Here is a 15317-nt window from a genome sequence, read left to right as displayed (position 1 = left end):
CATCATTCCTCGGACTGAGGTTGTGTGCGTGACCTCTAACCCTGATCCTTGGGACAACCGTTGGGTGGACATAGCTTGAGTGAACCTTTCCATTTCTGGTTGGGCAACTCTGGAATTCATCACATATTCTCACACGGAATTCTGGTCCCAGGGAACATGGTTCCTGGGGAGAAGTTAAAATTGCTCGTTCAATCCAGTGGCAAGTTCCTAAATGTGATCAATCTGGAGTTTGCCAAATGCACGCTTTCCCGGATATGTTTGGTGGATCTGAAGGATAGACTATTCTGAGATTTATTGGACATGGAAAACAGGAAAGTACAGGAGGCGGCCATTCAAGTGTGTAGATGTTCTCTCCTACCCCACTCCATGCTCTTTCCCCACAGTCTTGCCCTAACTTTACCTTTAATCTTTTCAACATTGTTATCGAATCTGCTCTCATCTCTGACTCAAACACAGTCTAGATTATAACGCGTTGCTTTTTAAAAATATTTTTCTTTTTCCAGTCACCTTGAGTCTATTATTACCTCTGGATTTTTCTACTTATAACTACTTCTCCTTTACTGTAATGAAACTGTGAAGTACTGTATGACATCCTGAGCTCACTAAAGGTGCGATACAAATAAAAATCTTTCCATCTGTATACTCCAGAACACTTCTACCCTCTCAGGAGAATAATCCTAGCTTCACCCTTTTAAAAAAATTCTATCTGGTCAGATGTGTCATGACTGACCTCTGGAGCAGGTGGGATTTGAACCGTGACCTCCTGGGTCAGAGATAGAGACATTACTACATTACCACAAGAGTCCTTTGTACCTCAAATGGTAGATGTGTTCCTATTAAACCTGTTCAGCATTGTTATGATACACCTCTGGAGTAGGTGGGGTTTGAACCATGACCTCCTGGCTCAGAGGGAGGGACATGATCACTGCACCACACGAGCCCCTCAGCTTCACCTTGTACATTATCTGATTCCTATTCAGCAAGTCTCCAGTCACGGACGTTTTGGTTTCATGGCTACGCGGAGCAGAGAGCGATACTCTTAACTGTAACAGAGCTCAGCGTTGTGGACCTACCTCATCTCCCATGTGTGGCTGGAAGTCGAATTTCACCGGTGGACAGAATGCTGTGTGATACATCTCCATAAACCGCTGCTTGTCACTGCGAGGATCCAAATTATCAACAGCGTTCTCGATGATGTCCAGGCCTTCATGCCTGGATGTTTCCAGGTTGTATTCAGCAGAAAGGAATGTCCTCAGAGCTCTGTTTAGACTTGCATGGTACCCCAGATCACAGCACTAACACAGCGAGAAAGTGAGAAAGAGAAAGGCACCGTTAACAAGAACAATACAGCACAAGAACAGGCCCTTTGGCCCTTCACACCTGTACTGACACACTTTGCCCTTTCCATACTAAAACCACTTCAACTCCTGGCAAGGGTAGCTGAAGACAAATTACTCAGCACTGCAGCATCGAAAACCTCTCCTTCAACTCGAGCAATTTTCTTTAAAAAATGTCAACCATGCTTAGCAAAGAGGGAAAACGTGGAAAAAACGAGAGCTATTTATAAAAGGTTATTTAATACAATCAACCAACTGGTTTCTCTGATATCACAAAGCAGCTTGCAAGTCGCAGTTATAGTGTTAAGAATCCAACAAAGCTTTGAACCAGATGTTGCACAACAGGTGATCTGTACTTTCACAGAAATACCAGAACCAGTCCACGCTTTTCCCTAATTATTATATGGGGAGGGGAGCATGGTGAAGAATTAGGACAAGGTTTGGAAACTTTGCTTCTGAATTCTATTATAGAAAATTGAGAGCAGCAGACGATTGAAAAATGTAGCGAATGTAAAATGTAGCAGGAATGCAGGCTCTAAACATTTACCCCAACGCACACAATAAATCTTAATTTTGCATTCCTTCAGACAGTTCTTTGAAGGTTTTGGTTAAAATCAAATGAGATTTTTGGTGAACATCAACGGCCTTTCATCATCCGTCATGAGGTCCAGTTTCTCTGCTCATCTTCCATCATTTCCCTTTGGAATCTTGCTTATCCTGCCACTGTTATTCTCACAAAGGATAGCAACCGGCCCATGACAATGTGTGCACTCCCCTTGTACCATCTCCCAATCTGTTCTCATCGAAGCCAACCACTGTAACAAAATGTCTCCAAGATGGCGATGGCGTTGGACTCCTGAGCTGGAGCTCAACTACTATTTACGTTTTTTTTTTCTTTTTTTTTCTCTCTCTTATCATGTGTGGTTTCCTTTTTTTTAAACCTCCCATCTTCGGATGACATTGGTGACGTCCAGGATGAAAGCCAGTGTGGCACCCAGAGCCTCAGCGCCTACCCAGATCCACGGCCTCAGTATGAACTCCTGGCCTCAGCACTCACCCAGGCTCCCCCAGGCCTCAGTATGGACTCCTGGTCTCCGTGCTCACTTGGATCCCCAGCCTCAGTGCCCATGTGGTCTCTCTTGGTCTCGATATGAAGCTTGATGTAGTCTGGGTTTGAAGGGCTGTAATTCCGAACTCTCATTTCTCTACTTTTCTAGTTTATCGCTGGACTTTTTATTTCTTTATTTTTCTATTTTTGTTCCCCTAAGAATTTGTACCTAGCAACCTAGGTACCCAAGATGGTGCGACAAGTGGCAACTTGTAAACTTTTCACTGTATTCATGTGAGTACATGTGACAATCAAGCTAATTCTTAGAATTATAACTCTATTCCCTTATCCCTCATGTACATGACTAGCCTCCTCTTGAATGCATCAATACTATTTACCTTAACCACTCTGTGGTAACATGTTCCTCATTCCCCATTACGGGAACTTGTTCTGAATTCCCTGTTGGATTTCTTGGTACCTATCCCATTTTGATGACCTGTGGTTATGCTCTTTCCCACACAAGGAAGCATTCTCTCTATATTATTCATGCCATCAAAACCTTCCATGATCTTAAATAGCTCTGTCAGGTCACTGCTCAGCTTTCTTCTTTCAAGGCAGAAGAGAGCCAGCCTTTTATGTTCCCTCTGGGGTGACACAGTGGCTCAGTGATTAGCACTGCTGCCTCACAGTGCCAGGGTCCCAGGTTCAATGCCTGCCTTGGGCAACTGTCTGTGTGGAGTTTGCACATTCTGTGTGGGTTTGCTCCAGTTTCCTCCCACAGTCACAAAGATGTGCAGGTCAAGTGAATTGGTCATACTAAATTGCCCATAGTGTTAGGTGCGTTAGTCGGAGGGAAATGGGTCTGGGTGGGTTACTCTTCGGAGGATTGGTGTGGACTTGTTGGGCCGAAGGGCCTGTTTCCACACTGTAGTGAATCTAATTTCTAGTATTGGCCTTAAAAAAACACCTCTGTCCAGTGCCTCTGTATCCTTTTGGTAATATGGACATGACAGCAGCAGGTCAGCACTGTGTGGTCAAGCTAAATACATTTAGTCTCCTGTCTTTTCAATTTCTTTGCTGAAAAAAATAAAGCCTAGTGCCTTGATTGTTTCTCTTAAATTAACAGCATTGCTAATCTGCATGAGAACTTTTAGCAATTCTTCACTGTTCTGCCCTGACACCCGCTGAATTCAGGCACAGATGCAGCAATTTTATTAATAACCTAATCCACAAAATAATTTAGTCGTGAAATTCACAGAATCTTACAAAACAGGCCATTCGTCCCATTAACCGACTCTTCTTCTGAGACAGTTTGAGTTTGGGTAGAGTGAGGGGTCCAAGTGAGCAACTCATTCAGTGAACAATTTCAGAGGAACAGAAGTGGACTGTTCAGTCCCTCACATCCACTGCATCCATTTACTTTCAATACTGGCTGATCTGTATCTTGGTTCTATTTAACTGCCTTAGGTCCTGCACCATTGTCACTCACCCTTGTTCAGCGAGCTACATCAATACCTCGATTTTAGAATTTTCATCTTTGTTTTCAACTCCCTACAAAGTGCTTCACAATATTACTGCGACTCAATGAATACAATAACTTGGCCGAATGATTTGAAAGTCTTATGGGCTCCAATTTGACCTGAGCGTTCCACATCCTCACAGAGATGGGAGCAGGCTAAAAGAAATTTCCATATTTCCACTCCCCTTAGTGTGGAAAACTGCTTGTTGATCCTCCGTCCAAATGGCCCAGCTCTGATTTTGCAATAAGTTCCACACACCCCCATCGGTCTTTATTCTGTACAAACAAGAGTAGGCCATTTGGCCCTTCGAGCCTGCTCTCCCATTCAATAAGATCCTGGCTGATCTGATTTTAACCTCAACTTGATATTCCTGCATGCCCCTGATAGATTTGATGGCAATTTCCTTCCCTAAAGGATATTATGGAATCAGATGGGTTTTTCCGACAATGAGCATCATTAGAACCTTAATTCCAGATTTTTTTTCGAATCCATGAGGCAAGATGGTGGCAGAGTAGGGTCCTAAGCTGGAGCATGTCTGCTCTGCATGTTTTTTGTCTTCTTTTTTCCTTTTTTTTCTCCCCTCCTGAAAAGGCATCGGTGATGAAGAGTTGAGCCAGCGTGGATTCCCAGTCTCCTCCAGTGAATCCTAGCACAGACTCCATGCTTTACAAGGACTGTAATGCTGGATTTCACATTTATTTCTTTATTTTTCTAATTTATACCTAAGATTTTGTGCCTGGGTAGCTTTATATCTAAGATGGTGCCAGAAACGGTGACACTTTTCGCTGTACTCAGGTATCCCAGATACTTGGGTACCAAGTGACAATCAACCCAATTCTAATGGATTTAAATTCCACCATCTGCTATGGCAGGATTTGAACCTGGATCTCGAACATTAACTGAATTTTTGGATTAATACTCCAGTGATAAAGACAATGCAGCACTCCCTCAGTACTACACTGTGAGCATCAACCTAGAATTCAAGACTCCCATCTCTGGGGAAGAGGGACTGGTTCACAGAATAAATCAGTATTGGAGATCGGCTATAGTGACATTCAGCTCCCCTGCCTCCCTACTCCTTTAAAAGCTGCCCTTTTCCAATAGGGAAACTGATTTTGTCATTCATTACTTCTAAGTCGACTTGTTTTTCTGAATATCACAGTTCCCTCCTGTTCCGAACATGGGTAGACTACAACTCCTCCCACTAATAGATGATTTGCCATTGTTATGTTTCCAACCACCTTGACTGGACACTGGGAACTTTGGCTTGAAAGACAATTATCAAATTAAAGTTACAGCTCAGAATAGCTGCTGAGTGAAAAAAATAAACCTGTGCACATCAGCAACTCGGAACCAATCTAAAAGACAGATCTGGACCAGAGCTATTTGTAGACAGTGCCACGTGCTCGAAAGGGCTTCACATTATTCTGTCACTTGAAGCTGATTAACAGCAGGTAATTCATCAAGATTTTGCACCAGGCTGCAAGTTATTTCATTTTTTAAAAAGATACGTAGATTTAATTTTGACACTGAGGGGAGCTGAATGTCACTATACCCGATCTCCAATGCCAATTCATTCTGTCAACCGGTCCCTCTTCCCCAGGGACTGCAGTCTCGAATTCTAAGTTGACGAACACAGTGTACTCCTGCAGTGTCATTGCTTGGATGTCATGATTTGGAGATGCTGGTGTTGGACTGGGGTGTACAAAGTTAAAAATTCACACAACACCAGGTTATAGTCCAACAGGTTTAATTGGAAGCACTAGCTTTCAGAGCGCTGCTCCTTCATCAGGTGGTTGTGAAGAAGCAGCGCTCTGAAAGCTAGTGCTTCCAATTAAACCTGTTAGACTATAACCCGGTGTTGTGTGATTTTTAACATTGCTCGGATGAGATGTTAGAACGGGTGAGGGTGCAAAACGTGGAACTGTGTTGAAGAGATACACAAGCTTCTTTCTTTATCTAATTTCTTTACTTTTCTACTTCTGTAAGTAAGATTTTGTACCTAGGTATTTTCTACCTAAGATGGTGGGTTATGTGGCGACATCATACTCTTGTACCCCAGACTTGAGTATACATAACAAGAAAACCGAAATCTAAAATAAATCTAAGCTGCTGAATTCCCTCACTAGACTTCTCTGCCTCTCCTTTAGTTTCCACCTTTAAAATATTGCTTTCAAACTGCCTGCTTACCAATGCTAACGGTTTGGTGGAAATTACATTTGCTTAGTTAATTAAAAATCAATGACTTAATGGCAACAATGGCATTGTGTGGCTGAGAGTCTTTTATTTGCCCTGGGTTTGCTATTACATTAAAGGTGCTATATCAATACAAATCGTCACTTTATTGAAATCTTTCTTCCTCAGATGAAACTAAGAGACATGGGTGTAGTATAAGGTGTTAACTCTGATTGAGATATGATAATGAGACAGTCCATATCACAGGAAATGATTAATATCAAATGACCTTGCCCTCTAACAATCCTGTGGGATAATGAAACCACAGTAAGATTTTTGTGAAATAAAATTAACATTTTCCATATCACAGAAAATATTCTTTAATATAACCTTCTTTCACAGTGCAACAGGGACAAGAATACTACAATATGCAATTCTGAGCAATGGTGCCAAATATTTCAATGCACCTGACGTACAGCAATATTGACCTTCATGGGGTTTCAATCACTGTGTATTGTTTCACTTGTGTTGGCGCAACATGTTCAACGACAAACTGAATGGGAAGCAAAGATGCTTTGAAGTTCAAAATAAACTCTCTCAATAGAAGGAACAAAACCAACACAAAAGCAAATCAAGAGACATTCAGTGAATCTTTAAAGCACTGTGGGTGGGATTACCAGCTCACCCACAGACTCACACCATAAACACGCATGCTGAAGGTGGCAGTCATGTGGGCGAGGTACCAGAGCTAGTGTGAATACGAGGGCGTGGAAGGTGCAGAGAAGAAAGAAAACAGGAAATCGGAAGCTTTTGCAGTTTTCACAACAGACAGGCAGGAGGCTGGAGGAACACAACAAGCCAGGCAGCATCAGGAGGGGGAGAACACAACAAGCCAGGCAGCATCAGGAGGGGGAGAACACAGCAAGCCAGGCAGCATCAGGAGGGGGAGAAGTCAACATTTTCACAGCTGTCCTGTGCTGCAGGAGTGTAGCCAGTCAGTTGAGGTTACAATCAGATCAGCCAGGATCTTATTGAATGGGGGAGCAGGCTCAAAGGGCCAAATGGCCTACTCTTGTTTGTACAGAATAAAGAGCGGGGGTTTGGGGGGTTGGATTTATCTTAAAATCAGAGCTGGGCTATTTCGACACAGCATCAAGAAGCGGTGGGGGAGTGGAAATATGGAAGTTTGTTTTACCCTGCTTCCATCTCCACGAGGCTGTGGAACGCTCTGGTAAATTGGAGCCCATAAGACTCCAAATTATGAACAACTTGTGTTCATCGAGTCTCAGTAACATCATGAAGCACTTCGTAAGTGCACTATAAAACAACATTCACCTGCCCAGGCTCTCTTGTAAGGAATGGCCACTTGCTCAAGGCACATTGCTAACTCACACTTGGCTGGTCATCTCGGCTCCTTCAGCCACCCTCGATCCCCATTGCCTTCCCCTACACTCCAGGGCACCTTCTCCCACCCTCCATCCCCGATCTTTTCCCCACCCCTCCTTCCTGGAGCAGAGGCCCTGAAGAGGAACATACAAGATCAAGAGGTGCAGAAAATGACCTATGACCTGCCCTGAGCGAAATCATGTTGTACTATGTGTAGACCTGTCATGGTTCTGATATTTTAGACGTTTATTTTGATTGGAAGACCTTGGATCTTCATCAGCCCAAGGTGTGTGCACTCCAAAGCAGGAATAACCTGCTCATTATTAAGTTACAAGATCATTCTTATTAGATCCAGAGAACAAAACTGCTAAGAAGAAGATTTGCAGATTCTGGTATGTATTTTAAGATTCTGTCAAGATTTACTAACAATGGTAATACATCTGCATTGGAAAAGACTCAAAATATATTGTAGTCCTCATGTAAATAACCGCAGAGTCTTTAAACTCTCCCTTCTATATACTTACATCAATCACATCAGAAAGGTCATGGATGTAATATTTGAAAACGGAGTTGTTGCTCGCCTCCAACGTCAATAGGTACTCATTTCGGGCCTTGATGGACTTCAGCTTATTCTCAGAGTATTTGGCTTGACGCTATCCCAAACACAAGAGAAAAATGGGTTAACAGATGGACTCAAATTTTAACACATGGTTCTTTTTCCAAAGGCAAACATATGTCCAAGATTCACATGCGACAAAACTGGACACAGAAACCGCTCAGTACAGCAATTAGATGCTAAAGGGGCTAGTCTTTCAGATACGCACACTCCTGGTGGATACCCTCACCTGGAACAAGACGCAGAGAGCAGTACCCTCGGTCCAAGGCCCGAGAGTGAGGCTTCAATTGGCAATGAACACTTGGCAAAATGGATCAGCAAGGTCAGATCCAGGTGTGATGTCTCCAGTGTGCAACATCCACTCTACATCACGGCTAAAGTTCAACATCATGTTTTTCCACCTTCTGTCCTAGAAGTGTAGCCCTCTTGGTATTGAGTGCAATCAACCACCAAGCATCTGCACGCCTCTGGGATATAGAGTGTGAAGGATGCGCAAATGCCTGAGTCATGGGGTTGCGCAGGAACGAATGAGAGTTCTTGAAAAGTATGGCTTTAGCCCCCCAGCAGCAACCCCCACAGCCCCACATGGCAGGTCTCCTTCGCTTGTGAAGCCCATGCAGTTGAAGCTATTTCTGAGGAATTGGAGAGAGAAGAAATTACCAGGAGCTGGTTAGGGGGGTTGGGGAGGTGGGGAATAAGGTAATTAAAGGAATCGAACACAAGGAGGAGGACTTTAACCTGTTGGTGGGGACAGAGCGAAGAGAAACACGCAGAGATTATCAAGGACAAGGGGCTTGTTGAAGATGAGGTGGCAAGGGCAAAAGTAGATAGGGACATTTTCACAAGGAAGGAGTTGATAAAGGATACATCTGAATGCAGTGGGAGAGTAGCTAAAGTGTGGAAGTCATTTGTGACATCGGTTAGCATGGACCAGGTCTTCGTAAAGAAAGCTTAGGTGGGTCTTCTGGACAAGTTGAGGTTAGATAGATCATGATGGGAGTTAGGAACAAGGGGAAGAAACAGTTCAGTGCTCGATCAAAGTGGGAGCTGGGAACGTGAGGTAGGTTCAACTTGGTGGGCAAGGGGGAAACCTAAGAGCCCATGGACTGGACAACTGGTGAGAAAAAGCTTCTGGGTACCTTGCAATAGAAAGCAGAATTGGAAGTTTTAGAAAGAACACTATATTTACAGTGATAACAGGTTGGCCCAAGCCAGTCACAGAATACAAGCTTCAATGTTTTGTGTCAGCAACAGGAATGTTGTGGGAAATAGGGGAAAGTCAAATGCAGACTCCTTTTGTACTGGCAGGAATACTGAACTAATGTGGGCAAGCAGGAGGAGAAATTTAAACCAGGCCCATCCTAATTAACTGGAGAAGAGATTGGGGGGTGAATGGAGTGTGTTGGACAACAATTTTGGTGTAGGCCTGAAGCCTAGTTATTTCCAGCTCTTTAGGAAGAGTTTCATGCATAACGCAGCTCAACAGATGAGGCATGTGGGGTTCTTTCCTTCATTTTTTAAAAATTCGTTCATTCACGGGATGAGCTCGCTGGCTAGGCCAACATTTATTGCCCATCCCTAATTGCCCCAAGGGCAGTTCAGAGTCATCCACCTTACTGTGGGTCTGGCATCACATGTAGGCCAGACCAGCTAAAGTATGGCAGGTTTCCTTCCCTAAAGGATGCTCATGAACCAGTTTGCTTTTTCTTGACAATTGACAATGGTTTCATGGTCATCATTAGACTCTCAATTCCAGATTTTTATTGAATTCAAATTCCATCATCTGCTGCGGGATTCAAACCTGGCTCTGGATTAACAGTCCAGTGATAAGACCACTAGGGGAATACCGGGAGAGAAATATATACTCAAAATTTCACACGAATTACAAAAAACCTGTGATGACTCTCCATCCAGCAGTTAAAAATATTTATGCTGTTTGAACGAACTTCAGTGTTAATGGGTAATTCAGACCCCTATACAGAATCATAGAATTATTATGTTGCAGAAGAGGCCATTTGACCCTGTGTTTACACCAGCTTGTTAGCTGGACATCACTACTAGTGCCAGTCGCATGCTTTTTTTCTCATAGTCTTGCACACCATTTCTATTCAAATAATCATTCAATGCCTCAGATTGTACCTGCTTCCACACTTCCAGGCAATGCATCCCATGCCCTAACTACTCACTGAGTGAGAAAGTTTTTCCTCACTTCATCCTTGCTTCTTTTGCAGATCACTTTCAATTTGTACTCGCTTGTTCTTGCTACTTTTCCTGAGGGAATCTGTTCTGTCCAGTCGGCTTATGATTTTTGAAAATCCTCTATCAGATCTGCTCATAGCCTTGTTCTCTCCAAGGTCCCAACTTCTTCAATCTATTCTCAACCCTGTAAACCCCTTCTGCACGCTCGCCATTATTCCTGCAATGTGGTGCCCAGAACGCTACACAACTCCCACTGAGGCCTAACAAGCCTCTAATACAAGTTCAACAACACCTCTTTGCTGTGCCACTCAAATGTCACAAATGGAGAATGTCGTTATTGCAACCAGGTGGATCTTGTTGACTACAAGATTGGGTTGTTAGCGGGGGCCAAATAGGAAGTCCTGGCTGACTGATATAACCAGGAGATGAGGTGGGTAGGGGTGGGCTGCCTTAGTGTGGTCAGAAGATGGGAGGGGTGGGGGCTTGCTGGATCTGTATTGCCTGCACTTCTGTATGTAACCGTATTGTTTAATGTATAAATGTCATTGTCACTGTCCTGTCATATGCGGAACTGGGATTTGAGGTTTGTCCTCATCTTCCTGTAAAATGGTCGAACGATAGGGTTTGGGGCCTAGCTTTGCTGCTCCTCTCCCTTGTAAAACTGCTGTCTCTTGTACAGCTGTAAATGTTTTTTGTAAACTGTTTTGTAATTTGTTTAATAAAATTTAAAAAAAAATAACCAGGAGATGGTGGGCGCCGCAGGGAGTGGAGTGCATTATTTCTCCCTCCAACTCTATTTTGATTTAGTCCCTGCCCTTGCCTTCACTGTTTGATCACACAGCATTGCCCTTTGATGTGAAGGGGCATGGCTTGTCACTGGCCACTGGGGTGTTTAAAAAAATAAGAGAAAAGAAAGAAAATAAAAACAGGAGATGGGGAGATGATGGGTGGCCTGGTGGTACTATCTCTGCACTGGTAGACCAGAGACGCAGGTAATATCCTGGGGATTTGGGTTCAAATCCTGCTACGGAAGATTGCAGAAGTTTTGCGCTTGAAGGGAAGGTCACTAGCCACTCGGGTGTCTTTTCTACCTGGTGGTGGAATATGAATAAAGTTTTCTGCACCCAATGCTCCTTCACTGTGTTCTGCACATGACATGGGTGATGGAGAGAAATGAGCATAACTGCTGTTTGGCAGTAGTGTGGGGAGGGGATATAAAAAGAACAAAAAAACCCCCAAAAGAAATGTAACCAGGAGATGACAATCTCAGAAAATAAATAACCAGGGGATTCAGAATCTCCTCAGTTCAGGGACTGACTCTGAGCTGGCTGTCCACAGCCAATGTAGTGTGCACATGTAAATAAAGGGTGATTTGGAGATGGTATACCAGCCTCTGGGCAGTTATTTCAGAGAATAGACACCCTGAACAAAAGGCTAACTTACCGATTACATCATATGGACTTGTGGGCAAAACAGGTTAGGATTTCGGTAGAGCATGACCCAATATCTAGATCTTTCTCATAGGTATTATCGCAGAGACCAATGTAATTCATAGCTAACTTACAACAAACCATATCCTGTTAGAGTTTCTTCTAACTAGGCCGATAAAAATGGCTTCCCTCTACCACACTAGACCAAACAGGTCTTGTCGATCCCTAAAGAGGACAGACCTACCCCACAGGGCAGGAATTATTTAGTTTAACTGTCCAATAGCGTGGACCACACAGTGAAGTGAGATTTTAGTCATTAGCTTTGCAGAATCGCAGATTTACTTGGTCATAGAAGAACAAGTCCCATATTAACTCCCATATTAATATGGACCTTGCTAAAAGGTAGCACTCCTCCTCCACCCCTCCCTCATATCAAAGGCTGGTGCCTGTCCTACCTTCTCTTTCATTTTCTCGATCTTTTTCACCGACCTCCGCCTCTGGTGCTTTTCTTCCATCTGGATGTTGAAGACAGGGTCCCTCCCAATCTGCTTCTCCTCCTGTTTCTCAGCCTCCTTCAGTTTACTCTCTGCACTAATGCTTTCGGTGTGGTACATGTGGTACGTCTTCATGACCTGTGATGGTGACAAACGGGAAAACCAACATGTAGCATCACGCCAATCAGAATGTACATGCATTTATGTAGAGCCTTTCACCACCTCAGGCCATCTAAAAAGCACTTCAGAGGCAACAAAGTGCCTCGCTGTTACACCACAAGCGTAAATCTGTTGTGGTGACGCTGGATATGGTGATGTTACTCTGACAATTACAGTCGCACCCTGCCAAGGTTCCGAGTAAAGGGGAATTAAAGATAAAAGGAAAACATCACAGATGCTAGAAACCGGAGATGAACACTGGAGAAACTCAGCACATCTGTAGAGAGAGGAACAGAGTTAATGTTTTCGAGTCTGATAAGACTTTTCCAGCATGTTCTGTGTTTCTCAGAAGTTTAGAAGAATTGCGGTAGTGAGTAATGATCAGTATTCTGTACATTGGTATATAAATGCAAGTGGTTAGTCGAATTCCTGGAATGAGCTGCCAGAGGAAGTGGTGGAGGCTGGTACAATTGCAACATTTAAGAGGCATTTGGATGGGTATTTGAATTGGAAGGGTTTGGAGGGATATGGGCCAGGTGCTGGTAGGTGGGACTAGATTGGGTTGGGATATCTGGTCGGCGTGGACGGGTTGAACCGAAGAATCTGTTTCCATGTTGTACATCTCTATGACTCTAAAGACAATGATGCATCAGACTCAGACACATTCCAGCTAAGTGAGGGAGGCTCAAGTCTCTCAAGAATGGAGCTGTGACACCTCAGAATCTATATTCAGTGGGTTCCACAAGGGCAGAATGACACATACTTCAATCCAAGGGGTACCACAGTGCACAGAGAAGGCGCCAATCAGTTCAAACCAGACACTGCTGTAATGCAGGAATCATTGTACACACCAACACCTGTAAGTTTCAGGAAACCAGTCGCCAACCTTCTGGATATTACCCCAAACAAATAGGTCAAGCCATTCATAAAAATGTAACTGGTAGAGTTGCCAGAAGAAAGGATACAATATCCTCAGTGAGGGATGGCTTGGGTAACTAGTTTAGTTGTGCTACCAGTAAAAAATTAGGTCTGCAGATGCTGGAGATCACAGTTGAAAATGCGTTGCTGGTTAAAGTTGTGCTACTAGGCAAGTATCAACAAGGTGTGTGTAATAATAGCCTTTTTAATTAAAGTTATGTTATTCTTTATCGAACTTTCCAGCCATGACTGAAAAAGTGGTCAAAATTCGATTTATTATTGTCACATGCACCAAGATACAGTGAAATATAAGTTTGTTATTAATTTTATAGCAACTTGAACTAAGCTTTCTACTTTAGTACCTAGTGGGTGTTCAGATAAGTCGGGTATGGATGCTAGGGCAGTTGCTTGCTCCTCCTGCAGAATGTGACAGGTGGGAGACACGGCACACATCTCTGCTGGCTACATCTGTGGGAAGTGCACCCAACTCCAGCTCCTTGAAAACTGTGTTAGGGAATTGGAGCTGGAGCTGGATGAACTACGGATCATTCGGGAGGCTGAGGGGGTAATTGACAGGAGTTACCGGGAGTTGGTCACTCCTAAGGCTCAGGACAAGGATAAATGGGTTACAGTTAGTGGGAGGAAAGGGTGCAGACAGACAGTGCAGAGATCCCCTGTGGACATTCCCCTCAGTATACCGATTTGGCTACTGCTGGGGGGGATGACCTACCAGAGGAAAGCCATAGCAGTCAGTCCTCTGACACTGAGCCTGACACTGTGGCAAAGAAGGGAAGGGGGCAGAATAGAATAGTACTCGTGGTAGGGGACTCGATAGTGAGGGGAATCGACAGGAGATTTTGCGGTCAGGATCGGGATTCCCCGAAGTTATGTTGCCTCCCTGGTGCCAGGGTCCGGGATGTCTCCGATCGGGTGTATAAGGTTCTAAAAGGGGAGGGTGAACAGCCAGAAATCGTGTTACATATTGGCACTAATGATATAGCCAGGAAAAGGATTGAGGATATAAAAAGTGATTTCAGGGAGTTAGGGTCGAAGCTGCAAAGCAGGACGAACAGAGTAGTGTTCTCTAGTTTACTACCGGTGCCACGAGATAGTGAGGCGAGGAGCAGGGAGCGGGCGCAGCTTAACACGTGGCTTCACAGCTGGTGGAGAAGGGAGGGCTTCAGACATGTAGATAATTGGGATGCCTTCTGGGGAAGGTGGGACCTGTACAAGAAGGACGGGTTGCATCTGAACTGGAAGGGGACCAATGTCCTGGGTGGAAGGTTTGCTCGAGTAGTTCGAGAGGGTTTAAACGAGTATGGCAGGGGGGTGGGAACCTGGGCTGTATACCGGAGGTGAGGGTTGATGCAGATGAGGCAATAGCAAGAGATAGACCAGCTAGTGGGAAGGATTTTCCTGGGAAGGAACCAAGAGATCAGTTAAAGAGTATTTGCTTTAACGCAAGGAGTATCAGGAATAAAAGTGATGAACTTAGAGCATGGATCAGTACCTGGTGCTATGATATTGTGGCCATAACAGAGACATGGGTTTCTCAGGGGCAGGAATGGTTGCTGGATGTTCCAGGGTTTAGAGCATTTAAAAAGAATAGGGAGGGGGGACAAAGAGGAGGGGGTGTAGCACTGCTAATCAGAGAGGGTATCACAGTTGCAGAAGCTTCCATTGTCGAGGAAGATCTGCCCACCGAGTCAGTATGGGTGGAAATTAGGAACAGCAAGGGAGCAGTCACATCGTTAGGGGTTTACTACAGGCCCCCCAATAGCAGCAGGGAGATGGAAGAAAGCATAGGTCGGCAGGTTTTGGAAAAGTGTGGACATAGTAGGGTTGTTGTAATGGGTGACTTTAACTTTCCCAATATTGATTGGAACCTCCTTCGAGCAGAAGATTTGAATGCAGCTGTTTTTGTAAGGTGTGTTCAGGAGGGTTTCCTAACTCAGTATGTTGACAGGTCGACGAGAGGAGAGGCCATTCTAGACTTGGTGCTCGGAAACGAGCCGGGGCAGGTATCAGATCTTGT

At 44.2% G+C, this 15317-nt stretch overlaps 1 protein-coding gene across 2 annotated transcripts in view; it reads right to left on the bottom strand.

The window, feature by feature from the left end:
- srgap1a (SLIT-ROBO Rho GTPase activating protein 1a) overlaps positions 1–15317 on the bottom strand; it is a 288344-nt gene that overhangs the window by 75253 nt on the left and 197774 nt on the right. For both annotated transcript variants that reach the window (XM_060839652.1, XM_060839653.1), the window contains exons 5-7: positions 12167–12343; positions 7991–8119; positions 1074–1295 (exon numbers count right to left, since the gene is read on the bottom strand). In XM_060839652.1, coding sequence (XP_060695635.1) covers positions 1074–1295; positions 7991–8119; positions 12167–12343 — 528 coding nt within the window. The remainder of the gene's footprint in view (positions 1–1073; positions 1296–7990; positions 8120–12166; positions 12344–15317) is intronic.

This window comes from Hemiscyllium ocellatum, chromosome 19 (genome assembly GCF_020745735.1).
Source record: "Hemiscyllium ocellatum isolate sHemOce1 chromosome 19, sHemOce1.pat.X.cur, whole genome shotgun sequence".
Taxonomy (NCBI): domain Eukaryota; kingdom Metazoa; phylum Chordata; class Chondrichthyes; order Orectolobiformes; family Hemiscylliidae; genus Hemiscyllium; species Hemiscyllium ocellatum.
The sequence above is the reverse complement of the archived record's forward strand: the minus strand, read 5'-3'. Positions and strand labels throughout refer to the sequence as shown.